This window comes from Daucus carota, chromosome 3, assembly GCF_001625215.2.
Source record: "Daucus carota subsp. sativus chromosome 3, DH1 v3.0, whole genome shotgun sequence".
Lineage (NCBI taxonomy): Eukaryota > Viridiplantae > Streptophyta > Magnoliopsida > Apiales > Apiaceae > Daucus > Daucus carota.
This window is the reverse complement of record NC_030383.2, coordinates 63374169-63395248: the sequence shown is the minus strand read 5'-3', so window position 1 is coordinate 63395248 and position 21080 is coordinate 63374169. Positions and strand designations below refer to the sequence as shown.

The 21080-nt window shown below is 34.0% G+C and overlaps 3 protein-coding genes across 4 annotated transcripts; 1 reads left to right on the top strand and 2 right to left on the bottom strand.

Moving 5' to 3' along the window:
* Positions 1 to 1674: 1674 nt before the first annotated feature.
* Positions 1675 to 4467, top strand: LOC108212969 (receptor-like protein 9DC3). Of its 2 annotated transcripts, XM_064090260.1 has the most exons (3): positions 1968 to 2106; positions 2306 to 3031; positions 3135 to 4467. In XM_064090260.1, exons 2-3 carry the CDS (start codon positions 2311 to 2313, stop codon positions 4310 to 4312), a joined length of 1899 nt encoding a protein of 632 aa, XP_063946330.1. In that variant the 5' UTR covers positions 1968 to 2106; positions 2306 to 2310; the 3' UTR covers positions 4313 to 4467. The 2 variants fall into 2 exon arrangements, with proteins under 2 accessions (XP_017240171.2, XP_063946330.1); XM_017384682.2 differs by having other exon boundaries at positions 1675 to 3031.
* Positions 4468 to 5664: 1197 nt separating this feature from the next.
* Positions 5665 to 8339, bottom strand: LOC108212968 (receptor-like protein 12). The gene is made up of 3 exons (XM_017384681.2): positions 6930 to 8339; positions 6780 to 6831; positions 5665 to 6679 (listed from the first exon to the last, which is right to left on the bottom strand). The coding sequence occupies exons 1-3, from the start codon at positions 7930 to 7932 to the stop codon at positions 5665 to 5667; spliced, it is 2070 nt and encodes a 689-aa protein (XP_017240170.2). The 5' UTR covers positions 7933 to 8339.
* Positions 8340 to 10104: 1765 nt separating this feature from the next.
* On the bottom strand, positions 10105 to 12907 carry LOC108211021 (receptor-like protein 48). The gene is made up of 2 exons (XM_017382499.2): positions 11552 to 12907; positions 10105 to 11453 (listed from the first exon to the last, which is right to left on the bottom strand). Exons 1-2 carry the CDS (start codon positions 12903 to 12905, stop codon positions 10297 to 10299), a joined length of 2511 nt encoding a protein of 836 aa, XP_017237988.2. The 5' UTR covers positions 12906 to 12907; the 3' UTR covers positions 10105 to 10296.
* Between the last annotated feature and the right edge of the window lie 8173 nt (positions 12908 to 21080).

The following is a 21080-nucleotide window of genomic DNA, read 5'->3' as shown; positions in this document are numbered from 1 at the left end:
TGTTACAAAATTCGATAGTATTTAATTGGGATTATTTGAAATCCATTAAAATCTGATGGTATTCAAATGTTTGATGATTTTTTTGGACTTCATAAATTGATGTATTTTGTAGGATTGTTCTGTGTATGTTAAATTAATATTTTGAAAGCTCATCAAAATTCATGAGATTTGAATCATTATGCTTAAATTCTAAAAACTCTATATTAACTCTACGAAATTTTATCTAGGATCTGTATAAAATCAAAATAAAAAACAATTTGTTATTATTTATAAATAATATATAGTTCATATATAATTTATTTAAGCCGAATTGGTCGATTAGAAATGTGATAAGCGGAATTGGTCAATCCGGGCCTTAAGCCACAAGTAAAATGTTTTGGTGAAATTTTTAACTGAAACTTCAAATATTCATCATGCTATCATGCAAATTCCAACGACTTTTACTTTTACAGAAATATCGTGTGCAACACTTCACGAATAAAATAACAAATTAATTACCACCACAGGACGTACATATGTTAATATATAACTTAAAAAGTGACAATCTTTATTTTTAACGACAAACAATTTCAAAGTCATAGCTCAAAACTTTCTAAACCTTTTGGAATTTTTGTATAACAAAAACATAAATTTTTCTTTAAAGTCGAACTTTAATACAGTACTTTTAAATGAGAAAAGACGACCTTTATTTTGAAAAATGATTGGAAGCCACCGAACATTATGCAGTTAAAAATACGTCTATCACTTGAATAGGACATACCTGTGAATGGACTTGATAATATGATGAAACCATATATCATTTGTCTATATACATGTATATGTATTTATTTACTAGTCATATAATTTAAAAATATAGCTAACTGATTATCAAAATGAATTTAAAAAAAATGGTGAAATATATATATAATCCAAATAATAGATGTGCATTATTTTTGAATCGAGTAGTAATGGGAAAAATGAATTGGGTTTAGAGGCATAGAGTGTTGAGTGATGTATTAATATGTGTGATTTATAATATTTTTATGTTATATATTTTAAATATTATACTAATTAATATTTTTATACATTTATGATTCATTACTTTATATATAATTATAAAAAATGTAAAAAAAAATATAAAAAAAGATTTATTCATCTATATTCATACTTAATACCTGCCTCCTCTTTTAAATATAAAAAATTCATATCCTCGATTTCATGAACAAGCTCTTCACATATGACATTTCAGATATGAGTTTGAGAAGTTTGATTAATATTTTCGACCCTTTTCCGGTTAGGATTGATCCAAAAACTAAAAGTAGATCGGTAAGACAACTCCACCAACCCCATCCATTATCCAAAATTGCCGATATTCCTTTTTCCATTTGTTTCATTATTTTTTTATTGCCACACCTTCCGCTCAGGTCATTTTGATTAATTAGCAGTGTGCATACTGCCTTTCACAGAGTTGAATTAGTTAATTTCACACATTCAAAAGTCCACATGGTAATCCAAGACACGCTCATTGTCTTTAATAAAATCATAACTTATTTGTGGTGGATTCTTTCTTTATTAGTGATTTCTGTGGAGATGCAATAATTATCATAATCTCTGATATTAAAAAAACCGAGTGTTCTTTCTGACACAGTGCAAATTTTTTAAGAAATCTGAGATATAAATAGAAGTGTGCATAATACTACTGGAGTATAAAACATGAAGCACTTTGAAATGCCTTATTGTCACCTTCTTATACTTGTATTCTTCCTCCTCTTGCTTCCATCCAGCCTCGCAACAAGAAAAGAAGGGGAAGCTCTAGTGAAGTGGAAGGATAGCCTATCCCCGTCCTCGTTTCTCGAATCTTGGTCCTCAACCAATCTCAATAATCTTTTTAACTGGACTGGCATTACCTGTAACTCCGAGGCTTTAGTATCTGAAATCAACCTTTCACGAAAACAACTTGAAGGAACGCTAGCTGAGTTCCGCTTCAATTTGTTTCCAAGTCTCAACAATTTTACCATCAGTGGCAACAGTTTCACAGGTCCAATTCCACCAGAGATTGGTACTTTAACAGAGCTTCAACATCTCGATTTCAGCTTTAATAGTCTCAATGGTTTCATTCCTTATCAGGTTAGCCATCTTCAAAAATTGCGCACCTTAGACCTTTCATATAATCTCTTGGAAGCTCCAAACTGGTCCAAGTTTTCTCCTATTCCTTTCTTGACTACACTTAATGTCAGATTCAATAATCTTGTGTCAGAATTTCCCGAGTTCATATCCAATTGTCATAACCTGGCTAAACTTGATCTTTCACATAACTTTCTAACAGGTGATATGGTGCGTGAATCAGTATTTAATAATTTGCAAGATCTCAAATTCCTCAGTATTATGGAAAATTCTTTTGAGGGGCCATTTCCGCCAAGTATACTCAATCTTTCCAGAATAAGACATCTTGAGCTATCAAGTAATAACTTTTCAGGTTCTATACCCCAGAATATAGGGATGCTTCATGATCTTAAATATCTGAGCTTGTTTGCTAATTCATTTGTAGGAAGTATACCTTCTTCTATTGGTCTACTTAGGGAGCTTCAAATTCTAGATCTCTCGTATAACCATTTAAATTCCAATATTCCTCGTGAGATGGGGCTTTTGACTAATCTCAGCGAATTATATCTCGATATGAATAATCTTACAGGCAATATTCCTTCCGAGCTGGGCCTCTTGACTAAGCTCAACCTTTTGGTTCTTCTTTCCAATAACCTGACAGGAAATGTACCATCTGAGATTGGAAACCTGAAGCTACTGACTCAACTTCTTCTCGGTTCTAATCAGTTGACTGGACCAGTTGTGAAGTCCGTTTTTAACCTCAGTAATCTAGAGGTTCTTGGTCTACCTAATAACAAGTTTACTGGCAATATTCCTGGTGACTTCTGGAAAAATCTTAAATCTTTGTTATACATGGATTGTCGCGACAACCTTTTTTCAGGAACCATTCTGGGATTAAATACTAATCTGAATCTTACTTACATTGATTTAAGTGGAAACCAATTTACAGGTTTTTATTTCACTTTGTGCTATTTTCTTTAGTATGCACCTTTATTTTAACGCCAGTAATTAGATGGTTACAAATTGACCAAAGTTTCAACATTTTTTAACAGGTGAGTTTCCCTCAACAATTTGCAATGTCACGTCCATTGAGGTTCTTGATCTATCGCATAATGGATTAAGCGGTGCACTTCCACATTGTGTGGGAAAGCTTGCCAACAATCTGCATACCATGGTTCTCGGTAATAATAAATTTCAAGGAATAATACCAACAACCTTCAGCAATACCTGTCACCTAGAAGTTTTGAACATGCAAAACAATCACTTTGAAGGAATGGTGCCCCAAGCTTTGGCAAACTGCAAGGAGTTGAAAATTCTTGATATGGGAAACAACCACATAAGTGGTACCGTTCCATCATGGCTAAGTACTCTTCAAAATCTAGAAGTCCTTGTCTTGCGATCAAATAGACTTCATGGTAAAGTAAGTGCCAGTAGTACAAAACATCCCTTTCCTAAGTTGCGAATTGTTGATCTCTCCAACAATGAATTCACTGGAAATTTGCCAATTCAATATTTTTATTATATGAAACCGACTAGAAAGGGATATGATTATAACAATTCAAAAGAAGATTTTCAGTACTTTTACCAAGCTTCTGTCCCATTACGTGTGAAAGGCACAGAGTATGAAGTGAAAGAAATCCTTTATATTTACACAGCCATTGATCTGTCGTGCAACAAATTTCAAGGGAAAGTCCCAAAGGTCATTGGGGATCTTAGTTCACTCGCCTTGCTTAATTTATCTCATAATAGTCTTACAGGACCTATCCCATCAGTGTTGGGGAATATGGAAACGCTCCAATCTCTAGATTTGTCATCGAATCAATTGTCAGGTGTTATTCCTAATCAATTAACTAGTTTGACATTTTTTGCGGTCTTGAACCTCTCTGAAAACCATCTTACCGGAGAAATTCCTCTAAAAGGACAGTTCAGCACTTTTGGAAATGATTCATACTTGGGTAACTCAGCTTTGTGTGGACTTCCTTTGACGAAGAAATGCATGCATGCAGTGTCACCACCACAAGAAGTCGGAAATGATGGTGATGATGAAGATGATGTTCACAATGGACTCAACTGGGAATTGATCCTGATGGGATACGGATGTGGATTGATATGCGGATTGTCTTCAGGATACATTGCTTTCAAAATGGGAAAGCCTCGGTGGTTCGTGAGATACATTGAATTACTGCAACTGAAGTTGATAAGGACACGCATGAAGAAGAGAGTTCGATGAAGACGATAACATTGACAAAATGTTGTCTCGGGATCATGTGTATTCTGTTTTGTTCATCTAGATCAAATTTAATACAAATGCAATTGAAAGTAAAATACTTTGTAGTTAAATTGTATTAATCTCATATATATCATAATAAAGTTCATTGTCTTCCACATTCCATCCTATATATGCATTTCTGCTAGTAACTAGTAATTTTATATTAGTTCTTAGAATCTGTATTATTGTTGCACTTGCCGCTCACATCCTATATGGCTGGTAAGATTATTAATATTAAGATATAAATGGTAATTTTTAAAGAAGATTAATATCTTGTTTCTTTACATCTGCAGGCAAAATGATTCATACCAGACACCAAATTAATACGGTAATGTGTGATATTGACTATGTGGATTTGGTGTCCGTCCTGGAAAACTCGAGTTTATTATTAAATCTTTCAAACAGTGTGGGAGTGTGCTATTAAATCGTTATGTAAGAAACCAAAGAAAATAAATTAATGGATCTTGGTACAGCAGGAGCGGATGCGATGCATAATTTTTTGTTTTTTCATTCATTTTAATTTGCATTAACATCGATCAAGATATAAGGTTATAACAAAGTCCTCGGTTAACTTTGTAGTTTCATCGATGAAGCAGTATCTTGCAAAGTGGAAGCATGCCCAACCTTTTTCTTCACAGGCTCTGTACCAGGTTGTAGAACTTGGGGACGGAGCAGATAAGTGGGTTAAACCTTTGAATGATGAAGTCAAGATAACAGTCGATGCTGCAATGTTTGCTGAAGAAGCTGCGTATGGCGTAGGGATGTTAGCAAGAAATAGCTCAGGTGAAGTTCTGGAGGGGAAATCGAAGCTGTTTCAAGGAAACATTCGACCAAATGTTGCAGAGGCAATAGCAGTAAAAGAAGCTCTAAGCTGGAGCAAGGAAAATCGATGGGAAAAGGTGATGATTGAGTCGGACTGTCTAGCAGTTGTTCAGGCTATCCGAAGCAAGATTCCAATGCACTCTCCTTTTGGCGATATAATAATGGAGTGCAGAAATTTGGTGAAGGATTTAAATATTGCTTTGTTTTTTTATTAAACGATCTGCTAATATGGCCGCTCACTTGCTAGCGAGGGAGTCATATTCATTTCCAGATCGAGTTATTGATAGGGGGTCTGTTCCTATCAATTTGCAGATGATTGTGTTCGATGATGTTCAATCTTAATATATTTTTTTTTCATCAAAAAAAAAAAAAAAACCCCTAAAGCAAGAAAAATCATTATGATTCCCGACCAAACAGAATATTACATAATACCAAATACTTATGCAGCTAGTACACTACTGGTTCAGAAAAGTCCACAAGGACAACAACTTTCAAGTTCGTCTTGATCGACCAGTACCATTCTTCAAGCATCTTTTCATCAACTTCAGTTGCAGTACTTCGATATATCTCACAAACCACCAAGGCTTTCCTAGTTTGAGAACAATGTACGCAGATGACAATCCACATATCAGTCCACATCCATATCCCATCACAATTGCTTCCCATGTCAATTCATCACAAGCATCATCTTCATCACCATTTCCGACTTCTTGTGGAGGTGATGCTGTGTTTGCACATTTCTTCGTCAAAGGTAATCCACATAACGCGGAGTTTCCTAGATAAGAATCATTTGTAAATGTGCTGAACTGCCCTTTCTGAGGAATCTCTCCACTAAGATGGTTTCCCGAGAGGTTCAAGACCTCTAGAAATGTCAATGCAGTTAATTGAGGTGGAATAGCCCCTGTCAGTTGATTTGAAGACAAATCTAAAGATTGGAGTCCTTTCATATTTCTCAGCAACGAAGGGATAGGTCCTGTTAGACTATTATGAGATAAGTTGAGCAATGCAAGCCATCTAAGCTCTCCAATAACGTCAGGAATTTCTCCTTGAAACTTGTTGCAGGACAGATCAATGGCTGTGTAAATATGAAGGATATTTTTCACTTCATACTCTGTTCCCTTCACAGTTAATGAGACAGATGCTTCATAATGGAAAGAAATATCTCCTGTGTCATTCTGATAACGATACAAATTATCAGTTGATTTCATATTCTTAAAGTATTGAATTGGCAAATGGCCTGTGAATTGATTGTTGGACAGATCCACAATCCGCAACTTGGGGAAGGGATCTTCTATGCTCCTTCCACTTATTGTACCATAGAGTTTATTTGATCGCAAGACAAGGACTTCCAGCTCTCCAAGTACATAAAGCCATGACGGAAATGCACCACCTATTTTATTATTGCCAATATCAAGAATTTTGAAGTGCTTACAGTTCGCCAAAGATGGGGGTAACAATCCTTCAAACTCATTATTATCCATGTTTAGATATGTCAGCTGACAACTCCTGGAGAAACTGATTATTAGCAAGATTAATGAAAAGCAATCTATCAGCAAGATTCCCGAAACAGTTTGGAAGTGCACCACTAATTAATTCATTATTTGACAAATCAAGAACCAAAAGGGAAGTGACATTGCAAATTGTTGTTGGAAGCTCACCTGTCAAGATTGTTGAAACTTTGGTGAAACTGCAATAATCAGATTACTAGCTTAGTTACATATGAGATTAGGAAAAGATCTATAGAGAAAAACTATACCCGTAAAATGGTTCCCACTTAAATCGATGTATTCCAAAGTTGGATGATCGTCATATTTCCACAAGTCACTCTGAATATTTCCACGAAGACTATTATCATTTACATCAAGAACTGTGAGATTTGTGAGATTAGAAATGATCTTTGAAAGCGGTCCATTCAATTGATTAGAACTGAGTTCAAGAACTTCTAGTAGCTTCAGGTTTCCAATTTCAGATGGAATATAGCCACCGAGATTAGTGGAAGATAGACTCAAGTATCTGAGGTTAGTCAAGAGTCCCAGTCCAATAGGAATACTTCCTTCAAATAAATTTCTATTGTATGCGAGGTCAAGACTTGTTAATTTGGAAAGCTTGAATATATGTGGGGGAAGCGGACCCTCAAAAAAAGTAGAGTCAAGATAGAGGGTTTCAAGTCCAGAAAGCAAACCTATATCCTTAGAAATAGAACCTGAAAAGTTATTATGCCAAAGGAAAAGAATCCTTAATTTGGAGAGCTTGAATATATTTGACGGAAGCGGCCCCTCAAAAAAATTGGAGTCAAGATAGAGGCTTTCAAGCTCAGAAAGCAAACCTATATCGTTGGAAACAGAACCTGAAAACTTATTACCCCAAATAACAAGATTTTTTAATTTTGAAAGCTTGAATATTTTTGGTGGAAGCGGTCCTTCAAAGGAATTGTTGGCTAAATATAGGTATTCAAGATCACAAAGCAACCTTATGTCATTGGGAATTGAACCTGAAAGTTTGTTATCTGACAGGCTAAGATGTTTTAATTTGGAAAGCCTGAATATATCTGGCGGAAATGGCCCCTCGAAAGAATTGCCAACAAGACTGAGCTTTTCAAGATTATGCAGATCGGCAAATACTGATTCACGTACCAAATCACCAGTAAACTCGTTATAATTAAGGCTAAGGTGAGTCAGGCTATGAGAACTGGATATAAAATCTGGGAATTTCGACGCAAGAGGATTGCTACTGAGGTTGAGGATGCGCAAGAAAGGCATGGGAGAGAAATCGGACCAATTTGGAGCTTGCAATGCATTCTGTGACAGGTTTAAGATGAGCAAGCTCTGAAGATGGCTAACCTGGAACGGAATGGACCATCTAGATAATTATTTCTCAAATCAAGATATTGAAGCTGTGTTAAATTCTCAATGGCTGGTGGTATTGGACCGGAGAAGTAGTTAGCTGCGAGGGTGAGATTGTTGAGATTTGGAAATGAAGTGAAACCAAACTCAGACAGCATTCCATCAAGTTGTTTCTCACAAAGGTTAATCTCAGAGACTGAACCTGCAGAGTTACAATTAATGCCAGTCCAGTTACAAAGATTATCGAGATTGGTGAGGGACCAAGAGTCGAGAGAAGAAGACGGGGCTAGGCTATTCTTCCATTTCACAAGAGCTTCTCCCTCTTGTCTTTGGTCCCAGTTTCTATAGAGGTGTACAGAGAGTTTCCAATGATATAAATCCAATCTGATGGCGCCAATCTTTGGTCCCAGTTTCTGAAAACCCCTCGACCGACCTATCGCACTGTCTAACATGAAGACACTTGAATCATCCCAGTCGTCTGAATATTTCAAAATACCCATGAAAAAAAATTAAAATTGTGGTGTTGAAAATGTAAACCCATATCTGTCAACTTTAAGTCTTTAACGGTCAATATCAATTAAACGGAGAGCGATTAAAAGGGTGCAAAGCGAAGCAATTTTCAAATTTTGGGGTGCATACTGCCAAAAAAATTGTTTGAAACCAAATTGAAAAAACGCTTAAACATAAGGGGTGCAAAGTATCAATCACTCTAATTTTATAGAGTTGTTACATAAATTAAATTATTTGAGTTTATTAAATTAAATATGATATAATTTGTTTGTGATGTAGTTTTGTTGGTGGGATAAGGGTGTACTATACATTACAAAATAAAATGTTTCCATAATAGTATAATAATATTTATTGAATAAATAAATTTATGATAATAATCAAAATTATATATTTTAATATTTATTGGAATTCCGCATAACAATAAAAAATAAGTATTGATTTTTTTGAAGAAAATAAATAACTCAAAATTGGTTAGAATAAATAAAATCCCCATAATCTACTATTTCTAAAACTTCTGCCCACACCAACTGGCTAAGTCTGAAAATTACGGGAACATGTCTTTGGAATCTTAGATCAATCAATAATAATAAGTAATCAATAATAAATTTTTAATGGACGGATCTGAGCCGATGGGTCCTCAGAAGACTTGGAAAGAGTCCGTCCAAGACTTGGGAGAGAAGAAGACCTATCCCTGTTAACTTTAATCTTCAGGCTTCGCATGGCAAAGTGTTGGAAGGAGGTTAGCTGTCAGTAATATGATAGCTGCGCGCATAAGGCAGTGCAGAGCATAAAATAACTGGTATGGAATGAGAAACTATTGCATACACTAGTAAGAACTGATCGAAAGACTATGAGCAATATAATTTTGTATGAGACTTGAAATCATAGGTATAATATACAACATTCATCATTGATAATATAACCCAAATGTTTTGTAAGGAATTCTCATTCCAGTTCTTCATCACGTTTCTTACGATCTCCATAATGAAAATTTTAGATTGATTCATATTTGGTCACTATATATTTTCTCATTTATTTTTCGTTTTCAAATAACTATAATTATATAATTATGTGAACTTACGACGGTGTAGTTACTACGGAATCATAACCATTTGTATTCTACTATATTATCATCTTTTCAATATATTTAAGTATACATATAATTAATGTCCAGAATTGTTGTAGTGATAAATTACCATAATTTTATTATCATCTTTTCAATATATTTATTTAAATTAATTTGACTAGTGATTTTAGTACGTCAACTAATTTATATTCTATGAAAAAATATATGAAATTTATACTTGTAAATTGTTATTAAAACAGTTAATACATAATATCCTTGATTTTTCAGTTGGACAAATTAGTATGCAGATAATGGACTAATTTAAACCTATAGGACCTCGGAAGACTTGGAAAGAGTCTATCCAAGACTTGGGAGCTGTCCCTGTTAACACATATCCCATATGTTTTTAATATCCAAATAAATACACATATGAAGATAATATGAGAGCTGCATGATGCAGTGCGGAGCATAAAATTACTGGTATAAACATTGATCAAACAGAATATTACAGCTAGTACACAATACCAAGGTTTATATTATAAATACCCCTGAAGAAAGAAAAATTATTATGATTCAAGACCAAACAGAACATTACACAATACCAAATACTTATGCAGCCACAAAGAGAATAGAACACTACTGGTTCAGAAATGTCCACAAGGACCACAACTTTCGAGTTCATCTTGATCGGCTAGTACCATTCTTCATGCATATCTTTTCATCAACTTCAATTGCAGTACTTCGATATATCTCACAAACCACCAAGGCTTTCCTAGTTTGAGAACAATGTACGCAGATGACAATCCACATATCAGTCCACATCCATATCCCATCAAGATTGCTTCCCATGTCAATTCATCACCCGCATCATCTTCATCAACATTTCCGACTTCTTGTGGAGGTGATGCTGTGTTTGCACATTTCTTCGTCAATGGTGATCCACATAACGCTGAGTTTCCTAGATAAGAATCATTGTTGAATGTGCTGAACTGTCCTTTCTGAGGAATCCCTCCACTAAGATGGTTTCCCGAGAGGTTTAAGACCTCTAGAAATGTCAGTGCAGTTAACTGAGGTGGAATAGCCCCTGTCAGTTGATTTGAAGACAAATCTAAAGATTGGAGTCCTTTCATATTTCGCAGTAATGATGGGATAGGTCCTGTCAGACTATTATGAGATAAGTTGAGCAATGCAAGCCATCTAAGCTCTCCAATAACGTCAGGAATTTCTCCTTGAAACTTGTTGCAGGACAGATCAATGGCTGTGTAAATATGAAGGATATTTTTCACTTCATACTCTGTTCCCTTCACAGTTAATGAGACAGATGCTTCATAATGGAAAGAAAAAACTTTTGTGGAATTCTGATAACGATACAAATTATCAGTTGATTTCATATTCTTAAAGTATTGAATTGGCAAATGGCCTGTGAATTGATTGTTGGACAGATCCACAATCCGCAACTTGGGGAAGGGATCTTCAATGCTCCTTCCACTTATTGTGCCATAGAGTTTATTTGATCGCAAGAGAAGGACTTCTAGCTCTCCAAGTACATAAAGCCATGACGGAAATGTACCACCTATTTTATTATTGCCAATATCAAGAATTCTCAAGTGCTTACAGTTCGCCAAAGATGGGTGCAACAGTCCTTCAAACTCATTATTATCCATGTTTAGATATGTCAGCTGACAACTCCTGGAGATAGTAGTTGGTATTGTTCCTCGAAACTGATTATTAGCAAGATTAATGTAAAGCAATCCATCAGCAAGATTCCCGAAACAGTTTGGAAGTGCACCACTTAATTCATTATTTGACAAATCAAGAACCGAAAGGGAAGTGACATTGCAAATTGTTGTTGGAAGCTCACCTGTCAAGATTGTTGAAACTTCGGTAAAACTGCAATAATCAGATTACTAGCTTAGTTACATATGACAAAAGGAAAAGATCTATAGAGAAAAAATATACCTGTAAAATGGTTCCCACTAAAATCGATGTATTCCAAAGTAGGATGATGGTTATATTTCCACAAGTCACTCTGAATATTTCCACTAAGACTATTATCACTTACATCAAGGAATATAAGATTTGTGAGATTAGAAACGATCTTTGAAAGCGGTCCAGTCAATTGATTAGAACCGAGACTAAGAAGTACTAGTAGCTTCAGGTTTCCAATGTCAGATGGAATATAGCCACTGAGATTACTGAAATGTAAATCTAAGTACCTGAGGTTAGTCAAGAGTCCCAGTCCGATAGGAATATTACTTCCTTCAAATAAATTTCTATTGTCTCCGAGTTCTAGACCTGTTAACTTAGAGAGCCTAAATATATGTGGGGGAAGCGGCCCCTCAAAAAAATTAAATTGAAGATTGAGGGTTTCAAGTTCAGAAAGCAAACCTATATCATTGGAAATAGAACCTGTAAACTTATTACTCCAAAGAAAAAGACGCTTTAATTTCGAAAGCTTGAATAAATTTGGTGGAAGCGGTCCTTCAAAAGAATTGTTGCCTAAATATAGGTATTCAAGATCACAAAGTAACCTTATGTCATTGGGAATTGAACCTGAAAATTTGTTAACTGCCAGGAAGAGACGTTTTAATCTTGAAAGCTTGAATATATCTGGTGGAAATGGCCCCTCAAAAGAATTGCCATTAAGACTGAGGACTTCAAGATTATGCAGATTGGCAAATATTGATTCACGTGCTAAATCACCAGTAAACTCGTTATAATTAAGGCTAAGGTGAGTCAGGCTATGAGAATTGGATATAAAATCTGGGAATTTCGACGCAAGAGGATTGTGACTGAGGTTGAGGATGCGCAAAAAAGGCATGGGAGAGAAATGGGACCAATTTGGAGCTTGCAATGCATTCTCTGACAGGTTTAAGATGAGCAAGCTCTGAAGATGGCTAACCTGGAAAGGAATGGGACCATCTAGATAATTATTTCTCAAATCAAGATATTGAAGCTGTGTTAAATTCTCAATGGCTGGTGGTATTGGACCGGAGAAGAAGTTGTATGCGAGGGTGAGATTGTTGAGATTTGGAAATGAAGTGAAACCAAACTCCGACAACATTCCATCAAGTTGTTTCTCATAAAGGTAAATCTCAGAGACTGAACCTGCAGAGTTACAAGTAATGCCAGTCCAGTTACAAAGATTATCGAGATGAGTGAGTGACCAAGAATCAAGAAAAGAAGACGGGGCTAGGCTATTCTTCCATTTCACAAGAGCTTCTCCTTCTCGTGTTGTTGCAAGAATGGATTCAAGTGATGAGAGAAAGAAAACAAAGAGAAGAAGGTGAGAAGGCTTTGCAGAGTGTGCCATGTTTCTCCTATTTATACGCTGCATGCTGGATTTATAACTTGAATATTTAACTCATAAATACTAATTTGATAAAGATATTTTGTTGTTTAGTGTGGAAAAATTATATAATGAAAATAACTAAATATCTAATATCTTTAAATTTTTATTTTATGTGGCTAGTTTACAGAGATGATAAGTTTGGAGGATAGATTTTGAAATATAAGTGTGTGGATACTAATATAATATATATTAATGATCATATATTTTTTATGAATTTATTAGATGATTTTGATTTTTCATCAATTTGATTATTATATTATATTTATTTACCAATAAAGTAACTAAGGTTTAGTGTCATTTGTATCATTTGGAGTTGATTTATATAATTTAATTATAATTTATTTAATTATTATCATAATTCATGATTAGTTTTAATTTATTATTAACTAATTTAATTAATTTATATCAGATATTAAATTTTATTGTGAGGAAAATAATTTTTGTCACTCTCAAGCTACTTTCACATCTCCCAATGGTTGAGGACCGAGGTAGTGGTCCTTGGTAGACTTGAAATGAGTCTTGTAGACTTGGTGAGGCGTAGAGTTATCCTATTAATTTAATTCAATTTTTTTTAATAAAATTATATCTTTTAATATAATTGATGTCTGATAAAAATATTGTTTCTAGTTAAATAAAATAATACGAAAATAATATAATTATATATTAAAATATAGGTTAACATCAACCCAAATTATTAGTTTTTTAAATAACAAAATGATGAATGAAAACAATTATTTACAGAATATTTTTGAACTAATATTTAATGTGGTGTATTTAGGATATTGTGCTATAGTTTTTGGACCACAAATTTTGATATATAAGTGTGTGAACACTATTCCAATACACTAATGATTTTGATTTTTCAATTATAATTTTCGTTATTTTGATTATCATATTCTTTATGGATTTATTAGAAGACTTTGACTTTTCATCAATTAAATTTAAATTATTATACTTTCCTTATCAATTTAGTGCCAAGGAAGTTAATTCAATTCTGATTTGGTTATATAATTTATAATTATAATTTTTATATATTATCAAAATTTAGGATTAATTTGGATTTCATCCTTAATTTATTATTGATTAATTTGATCTGATTATTTATTTTTAGTGTCCGGAAAATAATTTATATCACTCTCGAGCTACTATCACATCTTTGAAAGGGCGAGTCGAGGCCGTGCTCCGAAGACTTGGAATGAGTCCTGGAAGGCTTGGGGAGACCCTGAGCATCTTTGTGCTCAGGGTCTCCTCCGAAGACTTGGAATGAGTCATGGAAGACTTGGAATAATTTATTCATTTTTGTGCATGGCCATGATAACCTGGGCATCTTGGCTTCGAAAGGACCGGTCCAAATGTTCCAGGGCTTGAGAATTCTTTGAAATACATATTGAGAAATGTTTGAAAATATTGATGAAAGCATAATAATAATTCAGAACATATGTCCGGCAAGACTATTATGAGATAGATTGAGCAATGCAAGCCATTTAAGCTCTCTTTGGAACTTCTCCGTGAAATTTGTTGCACGATAGATCAATGGCTGTGTAAATATGAAGAATGTTCTTCACTTCATACTCTGTTCCTTTCACATTTAAGGAGATAGATGCTTCATAGATGTAATTAATTAGTCCTTGTGACTTATTTTTATAACTATACGCGTTATCATCAGCAGCTGGTTTCATATTCTTAAAGTTTAGAATTGGCAAATAGCCCGCGAATTGTTTGTTGGAGAGATCTAGAATCCGCAACTTGGGGAATGGATGTGATGTGCTCCTTCCACTTACAGGACCGTACAGTCTATTTGATCGCAAGACTAGGATTTCTAGCTCTCCGAGATTAAATAGCCATGAAGGGAATGTACCACCCATTTTATTGTTCCCGATGTCAAGAATTTTTAAGTGCTTACAGTTTGACAAAGATCGGGGCAATAGTCCTTCTAACTGATTGTCATACATGTTTAGATATCTTAGCTGGCAACTCTTTGAGAAGGCTGTTGGTATTGGTCCTCGGAAGTGATTAAGTCGAAATTGCTTGAGCCCGGACTTAAAGCTTACACAAACAGGGTCTAAGTGTGTGAACAGCGATGCACAAGTGACCTTATATATTTTTAAGCCAACCTATCCCTGTTAACATTGGGCAAATTATCAACACAATTGTCCACACAACTTTAATCTCCAATAATATAGACATATGAAAATACAGGCGCCCCCCTGCTTTGCATCACAAAGTGTTGGAAGGATTATTGCTGTCAATAATATGCGAGCTCATCCTGGAGTGTAGAGCGTAAAATTATTGGTATCAAATGAAATTATAGCATAGAGTAGGAAGAACTGGAAGACTACCTGCACTATAATTGCATAATTTTGGTTGCAAATACTGATTCAAGCACAGGATTAACTGTAAATTTGTTATATGGAAAGGTCAAGGAAAGTTAGGCTATGAGAATTAGATATAAATTCTGGAATTATCGACACGATATTATTAATACCAAGGTTGAGTGTGCTCAGAATTGTTTAAATATAGCATATATAAGATTCATATATAAGATTCATTCGGGTTTCTTCTAACACCTTCAGGTTTTAGATGAGCCGGACTCAACAAAATGCATAGAAGATAAATCGGACCAGTTTGGAGATTGAAATTTGTATTTGACAGGTCTAAGACGTGTAATCTCCGAAGCCGACTAACCTGGTATGGAATTGAAGTTGTGCCAAATTCTCAATGGCTGGTGAACTGGACCGGAGATTGGAGAAGTCATTGTGTTTGATGGTGAAATTGTTGAGATTTGTAAATGAAGTGAAACCAAACTCAGAGGTTTAAAACCGGAGCTTAAAGTTGTTTTTAACTTTAAGCTGGAAATTTTCTGTTTGTGTAAAAATCAGAATCCGACTTAAAATCATAAATAAATCAAAAACTGACTTAGAGCCAAAAGTTAGTTGGAGGATTTTTTTTCAGTGAAATAATTTTTTAAAACTTTTTTCTAATAAAAATTACTCATAAAACATAAATTAGTTATAAATCATTTTTATTTTTCTTATTATATTTTTAATAATTTATAAGTCATTAATAAACACAAAATTATACACACGATATCTTATGCTCTCAGCTTAGCTTATCATATTAATCATGTACTAATAAATCATAAGCTCAGCCAAAAAGACTTTCGGTCAGCATTCCACTCAGTTGTTTGTATTTCATTTGCTTAAATAGACTTTTTGCCAGTGTTAGAGGAAAATGAATACAATGATTATGCGTGCTTTAGAATAGTAGCCTCAGAAGATTCCGTTGTCGAAGTTAGCTTGGAAGTTTTCATGACCAAGACTTCTAAATAGCCTGCTCTCTCATACCCCGCTAACTACTCCCAGACCCCGGAAATTAGGCGTTACACTTCTATTTATACCCAGCATGCCCGAATTATATAAGTTGAATATTTAACTCATAAATAATAAGTTGATAAAGATATTTTGTTATTTTGCGTGGAAAAATTATATAATTGAAATAACTAAATATCTAATATCTTTAAATTTTTATTTTATGTGGCTAGCCTATATAGATGATAATTTTGGAGGATAGATTTTGAGATATAAGTGTGTGGATACTAATATAATATACTAATGATCATATTTTTTTGAGGTAATTGCATATCGCACCCCTTAACTATCATTCAAAAACGATATTGTACTCATACTTTGAGAAACTCAACTCGCACCTTTTATCTTTACTATTCAAGCCCGAGATGCACTCCCTGCCGTTAACTTCCGTTAACTATATGCACTCCGTTAAGTCACTATATATACATGTAATTGTAATTTGGACCCCCTAGCTTACGTTTAAAAACGATATTGTACCCATAGGTTTGGAAACTCGAATTGCACCACCTATTTTTACATTTCAAGAACGATACGCACACCTTTCGTTGAATTCCGTTAAATACTCCCCCGTCTCAATTTACATGTCCTTTCTGCTTTTTGAGAAGTCAAATTGACTAATTTTTGACCAACTATTAAAAAAAATATTTATTATTTTAGAAAATAGAATGTTACATATTAAAATAGAATTCTTAATGGCTGGTGGTATTGGACCGTAAAAGTTGTTTCGTGCTATGTTGAGATTGTTGAGATTTGGAAATGAAGTGAAACCAAACTCGGAAAGCGTTCCACTGAGTTGTTTTTGTTTAAGGTTAATCTCAGAGCCTACCAGCAATATAATTTTGAATTACACATTTATAATAATTTTAGTTTAGGACTAGGCTGAACATCAAATTCTTAATTGGAGGCATACGCGAGAAATGTCGTCTGAAGTACTTACCACGTACGAACACTAAAAAAAGTGTATAATGGAAATTTTTAGAATTATAATTATTTTCGGTTACAATATTTCCCCCGCATCACAATATATATCTTCCCTCATGATAACTTTTAAAGAAGACTAATATTACAACTACATAGAAAGTATTTGTTCAAACCGATATCAGGTAATTAATTAGTATATATTCTGTTGCTGATTTTGCAATGCATATTGCCTATACAACTTTTTTTTTGACAAATATGGCTTATAGCCTTATAATGAGTATCTGTTCTACGAAACTCTCGGGGTGAGCCAGGGTCGAACCCAGGACCTGGGACGACAGAGGATAAGCTCTTAACCATACAACTTAATCACAAAACAATGGTATTCATTTTAATGGACTAATTTGAACCCATAGGTCCTCAGAAGATTTGGAAAGAGTCCGCCAAGACTTGGGAGCAATCCTCATCAACATTGCGCAAATTATCAACACAAATGTTACGCAACTTTAATATCCAAATAAATACACATACGGAAATACTTATAACATGCCACTGTTTTGCATCGCAAAGTGTTGGAAGGAGGTTAGCGGTCAGTTATATGAGAGCTGCATAATGCAGTGCAGAGCACAAAATACTCTAGGAAGGACTGAAAGACTTCCAGCAATATATTTTGTCCTCATCAGAAGACTTGGAATGAGTCCTCAAAGACTTGGAGAGACCCAGACCTATCCCTTTCGATTTTTTTAATCAAAATTCAGCTAGCAGAAGTATGCTTTGTAAAGTATAATTATCTACACAATTGTTCATACACCTTCTCCATAAATATTATAATATTAGATAGGCAAATTTGTATATAAGAATCAACATGTGTTTTAATAAAATTTGAGATAATTCATATTCAAAAACTCACAATAACTTACAATTAATTCTAAGTGAGTGAAAATAACTTCGTGGATCCTTTTCTAGAACTATGATGTATCTTTCAGTTGCAAATATTTATCATTAATTCTAAGTGAGTGAAAATAACTCCGCTCATCGTTACCTAAATGGTTTCTAGAATTATAATTTATCTTTCAGTTGCAAATATTTAGCATTAATTCTAAGTGAGTGAAAATAACTTCGTGCATCGTTACCAAAATGGTTTCTAGAATTATAATTTATCTTTCAGTTGCAAATATTTTGCGATATTATCATTTTCTCTCATGATAAGACACCACCACAACAAACTAACTTTTTCGACGGATTACTTACGATGGATGAGCAAACTGAAAACATTAGAGATCAGTTTCCTTCATATATATAATATTTCAGTATTAAAATTCTGGCGCTAAAAAATAAAATAAAATGATTTTCTCTCACGAAGTAGACTGTCGTATGTTTTCCATCGCAAGTGTAGATATCCAAAATTAACTACTGTTAAACGGTAAATTAAAATAAAGTCCACCGACATAGTTTGGTCGTAACCCTTTAGAATATTAGATTTCCGTCGTAAAATGGCAGTTTTGTTGTAGTGATATTTGGAGAAAACCAGTGTTCTAAACATCCCCGATTCAACCAATTAATCCCCGATTAATCCTCTGCAAGGTTGGCCACCGATTCGATTTTTGAAATCCGATTAATCCTTATATATATATTTCTTAATCGAAGTATATATAGTAAATTATTAAAATTAAAATACTATATTACTTTCAATACGAATAATTATAGAGTTTATGAATATAGTAAATATATTAGTTACTAAATAGCTAATATAATAATAACTAAATATTAAATAATATTTTAATATTAAAATAAATCCGATTTTCACTCCGATTAATCCCCTATTTCCTATTAATCCCTAAATCGGTAGCTAAACCGATTAGGTCCGATTCCTGATTTCTGTAACACCGGAGAAAACTAATATATTGTTTTTCTGCATTACTAGTGGTTCTGCATGTTTTGCATGGCTAATAATCTGGGTATCTGGCCAGCTGGGAAACTCGAGTTCAAATGATTGATCAATATTCATGTATTCGACAGAACTAGTTCATAATATGAGAGTTGTATCATAAAATCTTTGTACTGAAGTGAACCGTACGTGTATATATAGGGTGTAAGTTGAGAGTGCCTTCAAAATGTCGCTATAAGACTAAAGGTGAACTGAGAATTCTTTGAAAATACATGTTCAGACATCTTGGAGAATAATGATGAAAGTATTAAACGAGATTGCATAATATAGCATTATATTAGAACGTATTGCATCGCCTAAGACAATATCTCCTCAAGTCTTTCGTCTGCTATGCTTTGTGCATGTTTTCATCAATTTCAGTTGCAGTATTTTAATAAAAACACGTCTACCGTGTGAATAAGCATAACAGTATTATTCAAATTTGGACTAAAAAAATATTAACAAACCCAAAATCTCGTTTGGTATGCTTCAATGAGACCGAGACATAATATACAAGTGATATGTAAAACCAAGACCTCTGGATAACTAAATTTCCATTATCCAGAAGCTGTGCTATTGAATTTATACCCTGCTTTGAGGTATTAGTGTTAAGTATATATTAGCAATAATAAAGAGTGTCAAGGACACCAAGCCAGTCAGGCCACGTGGACAAGTGAGGAGGACGCGGGAAAATCAGTTTCATAGTTTGTTGTAAACTGTAAATGTATAAATGTAGCTTTCAGCAATGTAACAGACTAATAGTTGTAGTTTACAGAAATGAAGTTTGTTGAATTTTTCTCTCTCTAGCATAATAGTTCATAACTGCATTTTCATATTCTAACAATTAGTACTAAAAGCATCTCCAAGAGCCTCCTTATTGGCTCCTAAATATAATATAAAAAAATAGCTCTTAGCAATTTAAGACAAAGTTAAGAGTGTAAACTCCAACAATACTCTCTACATCTCTTCTCTATTTCATATTTTATTCATATATTGGGCTCCACTATAACAAAAGAGATGGAAAGATGGAGCTGAATTGGAGGAAAAGATTTTTTTATTGTGAAAAAATAAGTTAGGAGCAATGTGGTGGCTCTTAACTTTGAGGAGAGAGGAGAGAGAAACAAGAGGCTCTTAGTGATTTAAGAGCCACTTAAGAGTCTCTTGGAGCAACATTTTTCCTCTCCCTACTCAAATCTCAAGTTAGGAGCTTAAATGAAGAATCTCTTGGAGATGCTCTAAGAGCAACTCCAGCAGCTTCCCTATTAGGAATCTTAAACCAAAATATGAGTAATATGGGAAAATAATCCACTCCAACAGTATCCTAGTGATTCTCTAAATAACTAGCCATGCCTTATCTTTAGGTAACCTCTCTCCTCTCCTAAATATTATTTTACAATAAATTTTGAATACAAACATGTTCTCTCTTTTCACCTATTGCAATAATGGTAACTTTTAATAATAAAATAGTATATAAGGAATGAATATAAGGAATATTGTTGGAGGTGCGAATAGCTATTATCATCTTAAGTCACTAAGATCCAATATTTTATATTATATTTAAGGAATGGCAATGCTCTAAGTAAACATTGTGTTAACCCAAAAGTTTTCTGAGACATGCCAATGAGGCATAAATGATACCTATCTAAGAGGACAATACCTTCCTATATAACATACATTATTCTATGATTTTGCTTTCCTATTTATTCCACAAAAAGATAATTTTATTTAACAACCATATATCTAGTAATATGTCATACGAGTATATGCTAAAGTCAATTCCGCGGTAGAAACTAAACAGCAGCATTAGCATCCTCAGAGCCTGTCCAAAATTTTTCAAGTGGTTCCTATATTAGTATGAGAACCTGGAAGTATCCAAAACATGTAGATTATCATTGACACTGAAATAAAATGCATTTTCTCAAC

Bases quoted from the DNA above. Each gene is read 5' to 3' on its own strand.
- LOC108212969 (XM_017384682.2), top strand. From the start codon at position 1,693: ATGAAGCACTTTGAAATGCCTTATTGTCACCTTCTTATACTTGTATTC. The intron at 3,032-3,134 runs GTTTTTATTTCA...ATTTTTTAACAG, and splicing joins AAGTGGAAACCAATTTACAG to GTGAGTTTCCCTCAACAATT.
- LOC108211021 (XM_017382499.2), bottom strand. From the start codon at position 12,905: ATGGCACACTCTGCAAAGCCTTCTCACCTTCTTCTCTTTGTTTTCTTT. The intron at 11,454-11,551 runs GTATATTTTTTC...CAATCTTGACAG, and splicing joins TAGTGGGAACCATTTTACAG to GTGAGCTTCCAACAACAATT.
- LOC108212968 (XM_017384681.2), bottom strand. From the start codon at position 7,932: ATGCCTTTCTTGCGCATCCTCAACCTCAGTAGCAATCCTCTTGCGTCG. The intron at 6,832-6,929 runs GTATAGTTTTTC...CAATCTTGACAG, and splicing joins AAGTGGGAACCATTTTACGG to GTGAGCTTCCAACAACAATT. The intron at 6,680-6,779 runs GTCAAATAATGA...CAGTTTCTCCAG, and splicing joins TCCCTTTTGGTTCTTGATTT to GAGTTGTCAGCTGACATATC.